The sequence below is a fragment of the Suricata suricatta genome, chromosome 6, assembly GCF_006229205.1.
Source record: "Suricata suricatta isolate VVHF042 chromosome 6, meerkat_22Aug2017_6uvM2_HiC, whole genome shotgun sequence".
Lineage (NCBI taxonomy): Eukaryota > Metazoa > Chordata > Mammalia > Carnivora > Herpestidae > Suricata > Suricata suricatta.
In genome coordinates, this window is record NC_043705.1 from 54,408,000 (window position 1) to 54,422,912 (window position 14,913).

Here is a 14,913-nt window from a genome sequence, read left to right on the forward strand (position 1 = left end):
TTTCCTACGAAGGGCCATATGTCATTCCCTCTCGTTGCCATGTAGTACCAGGAGTCACATCTTAATAAGAATGCCTAGTGAAGCTCTTCTGAGTCCAGGAATGGAGAGTTGCAAAAGGAAATTGTCAAGCCATGTGGCTGCGACATCCTTTCTTAGGTACCTCCTAAGAAATACGTAGTTGTTTGCAGGTTTTGTAGATCTTAGGTTAAATGGTGCTCCCCATCCCATCCTTGTTCTTGGCCTGAGGCAGGATCTCTGGGAGCGTGAGGAGGCAGGTTTTCTGCACTACCTAGGAACTGACAGAATGGCCTGACACACTGTAGGTTCTGTCAGTAAGGATCCACATAGGTGCTGTTAACTGTCATTCAGGAATATTCCGCATGTAGTTCAGTGAGCCTACCTCTGGAGGGCTGAGATTGCACATTATATGCAGGAGAAACACTTGGCCCTCTTTGGGTGCAAATGCTACTACATAGGCTGAGGAGGTGAAGTCCATGATTTCCATTTTATTCCTTTGATAACCTGTCCGTGCTGCTCTAGTAGGTTTCATTTCCCTTTGTCAGGCTGTGGTGCTGCTCTTGGCAGTCAGACATGGTGGATAACACCCTTCATGGGAACATGAAAAATAGAACCTGTCAAGGACCACCTGGCAATATTTAGTGTTGGGTCTGATCAAGGCCACTTGCCGGCTAGGTCATGGCATCGGTCCCAGATAGCTCGTCCTCTCCTCTGAGAAGCACGCCGCACCTACTGAGGCTTTCCCTCCTGGGTTACTGTGGCTCAGGATCAGCTGAAGCTCTCCAGGTGGCTAGTCTCCTTTTTTGGGTAAAATCTTGTCTTTGGCAACTTTCTCCCCATGCTCCCTTCCAAATATACTGGCTATTCTTGAGGTTGTGCCTCATCTCTGGGTTCTTTTGACTGTATTAAATCATCTGCTGAAACTCAGCTCTGTGTTGCTAGCTAATTGGCCAGTGCGTCAGTGTGTAGGTCCCTGAGTGGGGATCCAGGGACAAATTGTACCATCAGATACTCCACAACATCTCTCCTTGAAGCTTTGGAGGCTTGTACGGCTGGCTCACTGCATGGTGCTCAGTCCACTCAGAGCGTTTCATAAACCAGTATCTTTAATTAGCAAAGAGCAATAGCAGCTGCATTTATATTAACATTTCTATGCCCCTTTTCCTATTTGCAGTGACACTTTATCAACAGGTGTCCATGAGCACGTACTACGTGAAATACAGTAGGGTAGGCCTGCTGTGGGTGCAGCGGTTGGACTGACTAGGGAGGCTTCCTGTGGAGGAGAAAGATGGATGGTAATTAGGCTCCATTTGAGGGGATTTACTTAATCCTCATCTACACTTGAGAAATTTAATATTTTCTCCATTTTGGCAGAGGAGGAAACAGGTTCAGAATGCCTAAATCGCTTGCCAGAGCTCATAGGCATAACTCTAAGCTCCACGTTGGGTCCCCCATAGTAGTAGTTCCCAAACTGTTCTGTGGAGCACTTATTGTTCCCAAAGCTCTTAATAGATGTTCCGTGAACAAACACTTCCGTGGTTGAATAAGTTTGGGAAATCAGGGACAACTGTTCCTCTCTTCCCACCCCTGGCAATCCACAGTGCACAGTAGCAGCATACATGAGTGTCACTGCACATGAGCATATTGGATGCTCTGAGTTCTGCTGTAAAGAAACATGCCTAAATCTCTGAATTTGATAACCCTCACATTATTCCAGTGATAGGAGTTAACATAGCCTAGAAAACCACCAGAGAGAAAGTAGAATCTTCTTCTACCTTTGGTCTACAGAAGACTCGTTAAGTGCCAGCTCTGTGCAAAACAAGGGCTCCGGTGTTGAGAAACCATCACCTGTAGAAAGCTCTTTTTCACTACAATGGTAGTTCTTAGAACTAAAGAAAAATAAGATCTCAGTAAGTTAGTACTTCGTGATGAAAGTGAAAATATAGTATAATTTTACATACTGTAATGTATTACCATATATACACACGCACACACCCACAGTCATTGGAGCTTAAGGGAAATAAACCAAATGTAATGATATCTCTAGCTTATGACATTATCGGTGATTTGGGGTTTTTTTTCTTTATAACTTTCTTTACACATTTTAAAATTAGTATGTATAACTTTTTAAATTAAAAATGGACAACAGAATTTAACGATTAAAATTTGTCTTTAGAGGGGCGCGTGGGTGGCTCAGTCGGCTAAGTGTCTGACTTTGGCTCAGGTCACGATCTCGCAGTCTGTGGGTTCGAGCCCCACATGGGGTTCTGTGCTGGCAGCTCAGAGCCTGGAACCTGCTTCAGATTCTGTGTGTGTTTCTCTCTCTCTGCCCCTCCCCCACTCATGCTCTATCTCTCTTGCTGTCTCTCAAAAATAAACCAAAAAAGATTGTCTTTAGAAAAAAGAAATCTGCTCAACTCTGTTTATTGTAACACTTTTGAAACTGATTGTTACCACAGATCCTTTTCAGTATCTTAGGAAGCATCTGCTAACAATGCTCAGAGCTTGGCTACAGGCTGTTACATAATTTTCACCCATCCAGAAGATCAGCCCGAGCCTAACCATGTTTAACTTTGCTTTGCCATTAAAAGAGAAAGTATTTCCCTTCTGTGTGTGTTCTGTGTCCACGGTTTCCCCCTTTTCTTTACCCCCTACCTACTTCCCCCTGCAATAGTAGGGAACCAGAAGTATTCCCCCGGGAGAAGACATCCATGCTAGATGCAGGGAACCGCGTGCACGTGTGTGTGTGTGTGTGTGTGTGTGTGTGTGTGTGTGTAAAAGAAGGGTGCATTTGGCAATCAGAAGATGAGACAGTTAGCAAGGAAGGGTCTCTTCCCTTGAAAATGATCATTCATACTGTGGCACATAGTATGACTGTCCAGGGTTGGGTTTGAAAAGACTTTTCTTAGTGCAAAATAAAGTCAGAATGCTTTGATAATTAACAAGGTGGAGACACATTCTGTGCCCTTGTTTGTTTATTTTCCTGTGAGTATTCCTGATGAAGTTCTTCCCCACCTTGGTTATCAAGGGATTGAAACATAGTGTTACCTCATCTGTTGTTTGTCATACATTTAAACAAGCATTTCACAGAGTTTGACAGCCGTTTGGTTTCATTTCAACTCATTTCAGTATCTTGAGTTGTCTTATGTAACAGAGTTACCTGGGGTGGGAAAAACTAAGTTCCTTTATTTGACTCTTTAAGAAGTCATTGTATGCCTTACATATTATCTTTGTTTTCTTTTCAGAGATTTATGGAGAATAGCAGCATAGTTGCTTGCTATAATGAACTGATTCAAATAGAGCACGGGGAAGTTCGCTCACAGTTCAAATTACGGTAGGTAACAAAAGTAAGAAGGAGCACAAGGTTAACAATGTTGAAAAGCTTCTGTCACCGGGCTGATGTTCACAGGTTCCTAGCTGAATCCCAGCAATTTCGAAACTGTTAAACAGGTGATGGATGGTATCTGATAAATGGCAGAATCTAAACAAGGAGCCCTTTGCTCAGTGGAATAAATTAGAAAGCATTTCTTTTTTTTGACCATATGTTCCACTAATTACAGCAGTTTTAAAACTAAACTCTAGGAAAAGCCCTGTTGAATTTTCATACAATTAAATTGAGATTAAGAGTAGCCGTTGAACGTTACTTTCTATTTACTACTCTTTTAGCATTTATAAGTTCCTGCTTGGATTGTTAGGCATGGGGGCAAACTCATGGGTATATTTATTATGCTACCATAGTAATTGCTATGGAACCATGATAGCAATTTCATGAGGTCTGTTTGTGACCTCAGTATGCCTGAAGTCTGTTCAAGAAACTTACTTTAATGCTGCTTAAAGGCAAATAGTGCTGTAAAAGTAGGCTTTTCATGATACTTCTGAGATGGCGTTGTCTTGGCATCCAGCCGCTGGAGAGATGGTCTGCTTCTGGGACATCTTGGGATATCAGGGTCTCAGCTTAGGCCTGGCTTTGTGCGGGCTCCCCTCTAGCACACTCTCAGACCTTGATTTCTTCAACCTTTCCCCCTCCAAGTAGAGAGAGAGAAAGGCAGAGAGGGGGCTTTTGACAGCCTATAGCCCGTGGGAGGCCAGCCCTTAATGGCTCCAGGGCTTTGGGATGCCACAAGTCCCTGGCTTGGCTTCTCTCTCTGGCCACCACGGAGGTCATGATGGTTTTAGGCTTAGTGAAAAATAAGTAAGATGCATCTCATTGTAATGATGATGTTTATATTGACTACTTAATTTGTTCTCAAAAAGGACAAAACCCTGTGTAAACTTAACTTTTCTCTATCATCCTTAGAAGTAAAATGGATTGCCATAAACCCACAAAAGCCGGTTTTTCTGGGGTTTATCCTTGCCTAGGAAGTTACTTTTTGGTGGACAGAGAGAGAGCTTTAAGAAATAGTGTGGGAATAAACAGTCACTTCCTTAGGTGGGGAAGTATTTTTTTAAAAAACTCAAACTAGTAGAAATTCAGGTGTTCTAACAGTCTTTAGTGAGGAATATTGCTAAAGATTTTTTTAATATATAAGTGAAATCTCTTCATTTCTTTGTATCCATATATTTCTTAGCTTCAGAGAACTTAAGAGACTGTTTCTACAAAACCACACTACTTCAGCAGTTTATGATGTTTATTGTACATTGTTTTTATTTTTGGGGGTCTCTACTGTTTTTAGTTGAGGGTAAAAAGACTATTTGTTTTTAAATGTTTCTTTATTTATTTTGAGAGAGAGACAGACCAACAGAGAGTGAGTGGGTTTGGGACAGAGGAAGATGTAGAGAGAAGATCCCAAGCAGGCTCCTAGCTCAGCACAGAGCCTGACATGGGGCTTGATCTCATGGCCATGAGATTGCAAACAGAGCTGAAATCAAGAGTAGGATGCTTACCTGACTGAGGTGCCCGAGAAGGACTGTACTTTTAGATGTTTTCATCATAGATAGAAGAAGAGGGACTTTATTTTCTTTTCATTCTTTAACTGTGAATTATCTACAACAGCAGCCCCCTTGTTGCTTTGATAGGTAATTCCTTCATTTGATTTTAAATAACTGAACTTTGAGTTTTCTTAGGCAACATTAACTGTGACGGCACATTTAAGATGTCAGAAGTTTGGGATGCCTGGCGGTTCAGTTGTTTAACATCTGACTCTTGGTTTCGGCTCTGGTCATGATCACAGGGTTGTAGGATGGAGCCCTGTGTCGGGCTCTGTGTGGAGGGTGGAACCTGCTTAAGATCGTGTCCTTCCCTTTCCCTCTGTTTCTTTCCAGCTCAAATGTGCTCTCTCTCAGCTCGCTCTCTGCAAAAAATAAAATAAAAAAAAATAGGTGCATCATTCATGGTCAACAGGGCAAAGGCAGATCTGGCAATCTGAAATAATCATTCTCAGCCAACCTAAGGGTTAAAAGAATTGGGCTTCAAGTTACTGTGCTGATGAAATTTGCTTCGAGCCTGGGCACTGAACACTTCTGAACTTGGCACATTTCTAAGTACATAACTCCATGTGAATCCCATAACTTCTCATCCCTCACTGCCTGGAGCCAGTTGGAGGAGTTGGGCCCATGGTGGAGGTCATAATGAAAAAGCGCAAGTTTGTAATGCAGATCAGTGTGAAGTTGGTACATGGAGTTCCCCCAGGCAGGCAGTGGTGTCAGAAAGGTAGATTTGCCCAGAGTGCGAGTCCCTTTCCACAGCAGTTTCAGGTTGACTGGGAAAGAGCCCCTCTTCCCAGTCTTGAGCAGCCAGCATGAGAGCAACCCCAGCGGTGGGGAAAAGAAAGCACGACTTCTCCACAGAAGGCCAGAGAAGGGCTGTATGGTCAGTTTCTTCCTTTGGTTTTTGGCTAGTTCCGCCTCAAGCATCTCCAGCATCCTTCCTGTTTTTGAAGAACGGTGTGTGTGCCTGGTGTCCCTCTTCCTGGGCACTCTGTATCTGGGTGCAGCAGTCAGGGGCTGATGGCCCATTCCATGATCTCCCCAGCTCCATCCGTGTTCAGGGACGTCTGAAGACCCCACCTGGACCTCAGCCTCAGGCAGGCAACTCTGTCACTTGCTACAGATGGGGAAAATGAGGCTTTTTATTACACAATGCCAGAATTAATTATAGTCTAATTATATAATACTTTTCTCTGCAATTCCGCCCCCAGCTGCAGCTAAATATGTGACATTACTAGCATTCTGCAAGGACAGTCTGTACTGCAAGGATGATGTCAAATGTTGAAGGTAGACATGTCTGTCCAGGTCCTGGTGGATGGTGACCATATTTAGCCAAGAAAAGAGAAGGCTCATGGGACCAAAAAAATATTTAATTTTAAGATTCCATTGTAAAGCTTAACTTCTAAAGAGAAGAAATAAATCCCATCTCTGTATGCTTGATGAATTTACTTTATTACACAGGACAACTGGTGAAATGGGGACTGTCTAGGGAAATATAGGGTAAATGATGACCTCTCTCATGTTCTCATGCTTCTTTATCCTGAAAATAATTATGTTATCCAAAATGCAGATAGGATTTAGCTGCTTATTGGGAGTTTAAACTGATGAGTTTATACGAATGCAGTCCTACGTCTCTCATCTAGGACTTACATCCAAATCATCATGTTTGTTTTATTCCAAGTCTTAGGACAGTAGCAGTCCTCCATTTCAGAAGGAGTCAAAGCCCTGATGAACAAAAACTTGTGTTCCATGGAATACTACACTTCTCGGTATCAACGGACATTTATAGACCGCTTTTTTCCTCACGTGGGCCCTGCGTGACGGGCACTGTTATGGGAGTGGAGTCCAAGCCATGAAACCTCAATGTAACTGGCTCCCAGGTCATCACTGCCCAGGATTGGTGCTGACCAGGAGCAAGTCCGTGACCCCTGGCCACTGTGCTTCCCTCCTCCTGCCCCTCCCAGACCCTGCTGGTGTGTGGATTTTGGTTCAGATTTAAGTTTCCCTAAAGCCACCACCTTGTACAGTCCTACCTTGTTGCAGGCAGCCTCCATTTGTGTATATGTATGTGTTTTGAGTAGATTCTGGAATATCCCTGGTAGAAATACAGGAGATTATGCAACCCCAACTACCCCTGACCCAATGGACAGAGGAAACCACAGAGAGTCAGGGAGACTCTTGACCTGATGACAGCTGCCCAGTGGTTGGGGGCAGTGTTGGGGTGGGATCCAGGCCTCCTGCTGTTCAGTCGGATACACTCTCCACCCCATCACACCCCTGAGATCTTTGTAGACTTGTAGATGTGATATTTGGGCCCCTGTAATATTTGCCTTTTCCATTTGGACCTTCAAGGGTGCCTTAAAAAGGTGAGGTGACATGGTTCCATGGCCTGTACTTCATGGGTTTCCATGTGGAGGTTACATTTCCTTTCCAACTTCTTACCTTTCTTATGTTTCCAATTTTCCAACTTTTCAGGTTGAAATATATATCTGAGGCACAGTTACATAGTTCCTAAGAACAGAAAATTAATAACTTTAAGGCTCCTGTGCATGAAGAGTATTAATAATTAATACAAGCAATTAAATTCCCAAACTCTAGGAACATGATTCAAGTTGATTACTTCTTTTTGCTGCAAGTTTATTTAAATAGAACTGTCAACCGGATTGGTTTAGAGCCTAGTTCTAAACAGTGCAGTCCAGCACGTCACTGGGCGAGAACCATCTACTGGCCCTGTCCACACTCTTCTACCTTGACTGTTGATAAGAATTTGCTTTGTCCCATTGGGCATTATACTGAAGATTTTGTGCTTTGTGGATAATCATCTAATAATGTTTAATAAATTTTGGACGTTTGGAGTTAAGATGTTACATAAAGGCTGCTCTTGAATTGACAAAAACACTAATACTCTGAAGAACCCTTTTATTTATTTTTTAACTTTTTAATGCTTTTTATTTATTTTTGAGAGACAGAGACAGTGCGATCAGGGGAGGGTCAGAGAGAGAGGGAGACACAGAATCTGAAGAAGGCCCCAGACTCTGAGCTAGCTGTCAGCACAGAGCCCGACGCGGGGCTCGAACCCACAAACTGTGAGATCATGACCTGAGCCGAAGCTGGATGCTTAACTGACTGAGCCACCCAGGCACCCCTGGAGCACCCTTTTAAATGCACAGGCATGTTAAGAAAATGGGCAAGAGATGAATTTATCATTTGATAAGATGTATTATAGCTTAATTATTTAGCTCTCACATGAAAGGTTTAGTCCACACAGTGTGCTCTTCCACATCTGACTCTTGAGGGACAGGAAACGGTTTCCTGTGCTGCACCGTCGGGTTCTGGACCACATACCTGGAAAATACTGAGAAGACTAGCTCTTGCTTGCCTCGTTGTGGGAGGCAAGGTACTAATGACTTTGATAATAATTTAAAAATCTTTTATTATTTTTTTATTTTAGGTGATCTTGTTTACAAATGCAGCACTGATATTAAGACAGTACATGGTTGGGGCACCTGGGTGGCTCAGTCGGTTAAGCATCTTACTTCAGCTCAGGTCATGATCTCACTGTCTATGTGTTTGAACCCCATGTCAGGCTCTGTGCTGACAGCTCAGCGCCTGGAGCCTGCTTCCCATTCTGTGTCTCCCTCTCTCTGTGCCTCCTTTGCTCTCTCGCTCTCTCGCTCTCTCACTCTCAAAAGTAAATAAACATTAAAAAAAAAAGTGCATGGTTGAAGTTAAACTGATGCAGTTTAAATGAGGAAACATACTCTATCCATCTGGAATCCTAGATGAGTTAGGCTTACCTTCTCCTCTGCTCATCCATCACAGTTATTTATGTACCCTCCCACATGGGTACCTTCATCTCTGCACCATCAGTGGGCAAAAATCCTTCACTACTCATGCAGGTTACCTTGCTACTATTTTAATTTTTTCTAATGTTTATTTTTGAGAGAGAGAGAGATAGCACATGAGAAGGGGAGGGCAGAGAGAAAGCGAGACACAGAATCGGAAGCAGACTCCAGGCTCTGAGCTGTCAGCACAGAGCCTGACGTGGGGCTTGAACCTATGATTTGTGAGATCATGACGTGAGCCAAAGTCAGACACTTAACTGGCTGAGCCCCCTAGGTGCCACTACCTTTCTATTATTGAATACAGTTCTTGGTTAGATCGTTCAAGTATTCTCATGAGAAAATATAGGGTATGATTTACTTTTCTTTTCACCAGTGGCCTTTGCAAGTGTTAGAGACCAAGGAAATACTGCCCTGTGATCTGCCTGGTAATAGCAAGTACTGTGAGTGGAATTCTTACATTATTTGAAGCACTTTGAGAGATGCCTCACATAGACTGTTGGTTTTTACAGCCACCTATAAAACAGGTGTTCTTATTCTCATTTATAGATGAAGAAACTTGGCCAGCAAAGATAAAAAGTTGCCCACAGTCCCACAACTGGCAAAATACAGAACCAGACTTCAGCCATTTTCCCACCCTCTTCCTTGTCAGAGTTTGAAAGAGGATAGCAAATTTAGATGCCTCCATGAGTGGAAAAAATGGATAACATCTTAAGAGTATGTTTTATAAGAAGGAACATCAATCAAATCATTTTTTTATAATGTGTAAGAAAGGCCTCACTGGGATTCTTTAAACAGCCAGCACAAATATAAAAGCTCTAGAAACTAGCCACATACTTTCTGTGTTAGATAGTAAATAACTTACTGTATTTGGAGTTGCCCTAGATTTAGAAGGTACTTAAAATTCTAACCAATTGAGAAGTTGAAATATTTCCAATATTCCAAATGTACAAGAAAGGTCACCAAGAAAAATGCCTACCTGGAGAGCCGTAGGGTTAACCAGGCAAGGGGAATCCTGCCATATTTGCCTTTCATCATGCCAGTGGGTCAGACTGAAAGCAAAGTACCATATAAAGGCTTGTTGATCAGAGATGATGAAAGTAAAAAAAAGGAAAAAGCATTTCTGTGTCTATTGAAAAAGGGCAGACAGAATACCTCAGATTCACTTTGGGCTTAATTCAGTTCTCATTGCTGGGGACTTGACTCCTCCATGGCCACACTAGAATGAAACAGAAGAACAGCACTGACGTAGATCCAGGAGACCTCTAAGATGGCCTCCTGCTACTTCGTGCTCTTGTGTCTGTATTATTGTGTCGGCACGTGGGTGGTTCATTCCATGATCCTAAAGCTTTTGCTGGATTACAATTCTTCTTTGTGTTATAGTCACAAAAATATATGCTGTTGTTAATTCAGACTAACTAGCTTTGTTAGAAAGACTAGAGTGGTTTTTTTCCTTCAAAAAGAACATGGTTTTAATGAATTTGGTGGAACTGTTTACTTTGATAAATTAACATATGAAATGCTAATGGTTTTGTAGCTGCGCTAACATTGATCTTTTGCCACTTACAGGGCCTGTAATTCAGTGTTTACAGCATTAGACCACTGTCATGAAGCCATAGAAATTACAAGTGATGACCATGTGATTCAGGTACGGAGACACTTTTTATCTGGAGATGTCAAAACAGAACCTTTTAAGCTAGAGTCATCCTTTTCCAAAAACCTTTTCCCATAGTCCTCACATTACTGTGTATTTTCTTTGGAGAAAGGGACATCAAAAATATGTAAAGAAAACGGATAGACTTAATCTAAGAATTAGATATTCACTAAGAACAAAAAATTATTTGTATCATAATTTTTGATTCCTGTGACCAAGATAGGGTAATCTCTTTGATCATTGGTGAAGACAGCATTTATGTCACTCAGAAGTGTGTCAGAATTGTAGCGTAAATGCTTATGGGAATGGAATATTTTCAAAGGTATTCCTTTATTTACCTGTGGTTGGTATCCTAATTGTAGAGCAGTCTTGTATGGTAAAGTTATCTTCCTAAGGAAATGTGTGTAGTAAAACACCCTTTGCTGAAATAAGGTCATCTTACTGTATTTGGTGGAAGGTAAGACATTTCCGCTAAAACAATATTTTGAAATGTAGACTTGTCCATCGATGGATACTGGCCTGACTGTAGTTGGTTTCTGCAATGGCACTGAGTGTAAGGAACACTTGGTTTCCTCAGGAGAAACCAAAGATAGTGCTCAAGATACAGTGGCCACACGACAGAGCCCGTACTGCACACGGGCACACCCTGATCTCGTACCTGCAGCCCACCCTGCCTTGGCCCCATCATTATGTGGGTTCATAACATTATCTCTTTTCCATTCAGTGACTCTGAAAGAGACAGAAGTGCCCCATAATACTTATGGGGAAACTGAGGCCCAGGAAGGTCAAGGAATTTACCCAAGGAAAACCCTAGTAATAAGTATTGGAACCAAAATATGTAGCCACGTCTTTCTGATGATAAAGCTTTCCTTCCTGGTTCCCTGTTTGGCTGTATTTCTGGAATTTGTTTTTCTGGCTGCTCTTTGGAATGGATCTGAAAGCTTCCTCATGTTGCCTAGCTACACGTGCACAGGTCTGCATCCTTGGACTGCAGAGACCAACCAAGTACAAATCTCACATTCCCCTCACTTCTGTCCAGACGTGGACAGTCAATGCCACTCATGAAAGACGTCTGCTTTGCACCCTGCTCTGACAGTGGGCAGCCCAACTGTGATTCCTATAATGAGGAGAGGGGGCTCCCTGCTCTCCACTTGCCTTCCCCATTTGAAGTCTGATGACTTCTTGAACAAAGAACAGAGTCCTTCATTCTATAGTGAGCACCTGGTGGTTAGAGACCTTGTATCTCTGGGGAAGACAAAATGGTGGTGATGTCATCCCCTTGCCACCTTTACTGTGAACAGGAAGAAACAGACTACCCCTTTAAAAACCTACTGGCAAGCTGGATAATAAAACTCAAAAGCAAGGAGAAATAAGTTTAATAGAGGATGTTATATGTAAAGTGGAAATAAAATGACATTGTGTTATGGATTTCAAGAGAAGTCCTCATGGACAGGATCCTTTCAGGGCACTGCTGCTGAGGAGTTTATGCCTCTGTCTGACTATGCATGTTCAGAGGTTACATAATAGCCCTTAAATTTAAGAATATACTGACCCAGCCAGCCAGCCATTGATCTACCATCTAAACTCCTTGCTTCAAAACACTTACAGAAAGCTTACCATGTACCAGGCACAGTACTAAGCATTTTATACATTCTCATTTACTTCTTAAAACAATTTTATGAGCCAGACACTACTACTGCAGCCATTTTACAGATGAGGAAACTGAGGACTAGAGAGAACAAGCAACTTGCCCACAGTCATGGAGCTCATTATGGGCAGAGCCAGGATTTGAACTTGTGTGCATTGGCTCCAGAGTTTATGCTCGAGTACCTGCTGCATTCTGAGATTACAGGAACCCTAGCATGAACAAAGGGCCATGACTTCTACCCATATCTGCAACGTAATAGCGAAGGTAGAATAAACACACATGGAAATGTATGAGCATTTGGCCAAAAAGGAAAACAGTGCATACATCACATATTTACTGAACAGTCCTGAGTGTCCAGAGATAAATCCAAAGTGGCCTTGCCTTTGAAGATTTTTATGTCTCGAGGGAGAGAGAGGTAAATAAAAACTTGGATTGAGTGTGAGAAGTCACTGGAAGCCTGCACAGCAGAGAGTTGGAGCCTGTAGCAGTGGCACAAGCTCAGACTGGGCAGGGGGTCAAGGGCGGCTTGCGAGGGAAGAGGAGGGGAGGGACAAACCCAACTTGGCTCGGCATGGAGGTGAGGAGGGGTGTTATGAGGAGAGAGAGCGCGTGGGCAGAAGCCCATGCATGAGGGGGAAGTACGGAGAGCTCAGCACAGAGGCATAGGCGACCTGGGGAGCAGAGGCTGTGCTGCCTGGCCCCAGGGGCATGACGACAATCACGTGTATGTGATGGGTGATCACTGAAGACGGTGTCACCACCCCCAACTCTTCCATCAGCCTCCTAAGGCCTTGTGCTCAGGCTCCAGCACACCCTCTAAACCGCTCCAGCTCCCAGGTTTAATTGTGTTGTAGAAGCTTTGATCACAGGGGAAAAGTTCCCCTAGCATCCCTGCATCGCCAGGCTCCTGACTGCTGTCATCACAGTGGAGGCAAGAGTGATTGTGATTATAGTTTGCAAGAATATTTCTGAAGCAGCAGATGGATGTCCGTGATGCCCCCCAAAATCCATGACCTAGAGGCCGTATAGCCACATTTTCCCCATGTTCTTTGTTTTGTCTCCCTTATTGAGCTTCTCATCTAGTGATTGTTCTTGGAGAAAAATTGGAGGGTGGCGATGGGAGCTGGGAGCCAGACAAGGAAATAGGTCTAAATTCCGGGGCCCCGGGCAGGATTTTAGAATGAACCCTCTGAGTCTCCTGGCCTCCAAACGTGCCAAGGTGGCCTCTTCTCACACCCATGCGTGCCCAGCCCTGAAAGGGCTGCCTTCTGCCCAAACCATTTAAATTTATTGTTCAAGCTACATGGGAAGTGGCCCCAAGCCGTAGCGTTGGTTGGTAGGTAGTGGCAATTAGAAAGGAGGCATGAGCGAGCAAATCTCTGCCTGTGGAGATGTGACTAATAGAAGCCACAGCCTATCGAACCAATTCGTTTTTATTCTTCATTTTCATTTTTTGAGTGTTTTCTTATTTCTTGGCCAATTGGGGATGAAAAAGACCCACAAGAGGCTGAGTCTTCTAGATGAGGGCTTCTTGCTCTTTGTCGGCGAAGGAATTTCTTCCAGTGCCCCAGAGAGAACTGGGGCGCTGGGGTGGCGAACAAATACATTGCTGCCCAGGAGTGAGGCAGAGACTCCAGGGGGCTTATTGGCGAGAAGGGCACCAGGGAGCACCCAAATCAGAGAGCGCTCATCCAGGGAACTTACCTGATATTTCAGCGTGTTCCTCAGTGTCCCAGCAAGCACTCCTGGGGGCACACAGCATACCCACACTGACCTTTAACCACGTCCTGTTCACAGTATGTCAACCCAGCCTTTGAAAGGATGATGGGCTACCACAAAGGCGAGCTCCTGGGAAAAGAGCTCGCCGAGCTGCCCAAAAGTGATAAGAACCGGGCAGACCTTCTTGACACCATCAACACGTGCATCAAGAAGGGCAAGGTGGGTGCAACAGACAGATGTGCAAACCCCTCCCTAATGCATTTTTGTTTCTGTGAGTTTTATGTCCCATCTTTAAGATGGGCTCCTCTGATGACATGCTAATTAAATGAAAGAGCTCTTATGTCTGCAAAATGAGTCACCTTGGGGGTTAATTTTAGATACCAAGTGAATCGAGCCCTTATGATGGTGTAGCACCTCATCACTTTGTATAAGGAGAGTTTATCCTTGGGGTGAATCTGACCCTGCTCTCTTTGCTGGAGTATCATTGCTGCCTCTGAGCAGAGTTCTGCTCACAGGACTGTTGTGTGTTTTGAGTGTGTCCAGTGTTTGGGGGACTAGAAGTACGTACATCAGTATTTCCATGTGGGCCCTGGTCTTGGTCACATTTCCCTTTTCCTGTCCTCTTGCCTCATCACAGTTGAGTAGAGACATGGAGCTCACTTCTCCCTGTCGTGTCAGTTTGTCCAGCAGCTGAAAGGAGGGCTGTCAGTGCGGCAGGAACCTCCCCTCAAGCCCACCCTTCTGTAGGTGGAGTGAGGCTCCGGCAGCTGGAACTCCCTGAAATTTTCTTTTAAGCATTCAGAATGCTTTCTCATATTAGGCTTTCATCTTGCTTTCTCTGATGTGAAATAGTGATATGAGCACTGAATCCTTTTAATTGGGGACTGCTTTATAGGAATAAAATACATTTTGGTTATATATGACGGCCAACATTAATTTTTAAAAAATAGGGCAGTGAGACTGAAAAGGAATCAGGATGTTGTCAAATGCTCTAGAAAACTTTGCCACGGAGAGAACTGCCACACATGTGGTAGTCTTGTGTGAGGGAGGGGGCAGGAGAGACTGAAGAGAAAATCGGGTTCTGATTTATCCCCTACCTCCCAGAC

At 43.6% G+C, this 14,913-nt stretch overlaps 1 protein-coding gene across 1 annotated transcript in view; it reads left to right on the forward strand.

Moving 5' to 3' along the window:
• Window positions 1–14,913, forward strand: part of PDE8B (phosphodiesterase 8B) — a gene marked incomplete at its 5' end in the record, with an annotated part of 232,393 nt that overhangs the window by 121,523 nt on the left and 95,957 nt on the right. The window contains 3 exons of the mRNA XM_029941217.1: window positions 3,264–3,352; window positions 10,356–10,434; window positions 13,886–14,026. Coding sequence (XP_029797077.1) covers window positions 3,264–3,352; window positions 10,356–10,434; window positions 13,886–14,026 — 309 coding nt within the window. The remainder of the gene's footprint in view (window positions 1–3,263; window positions 3,353–10,355; window positions 10,435–13,885; window positions 14,027–14,913) is intronic.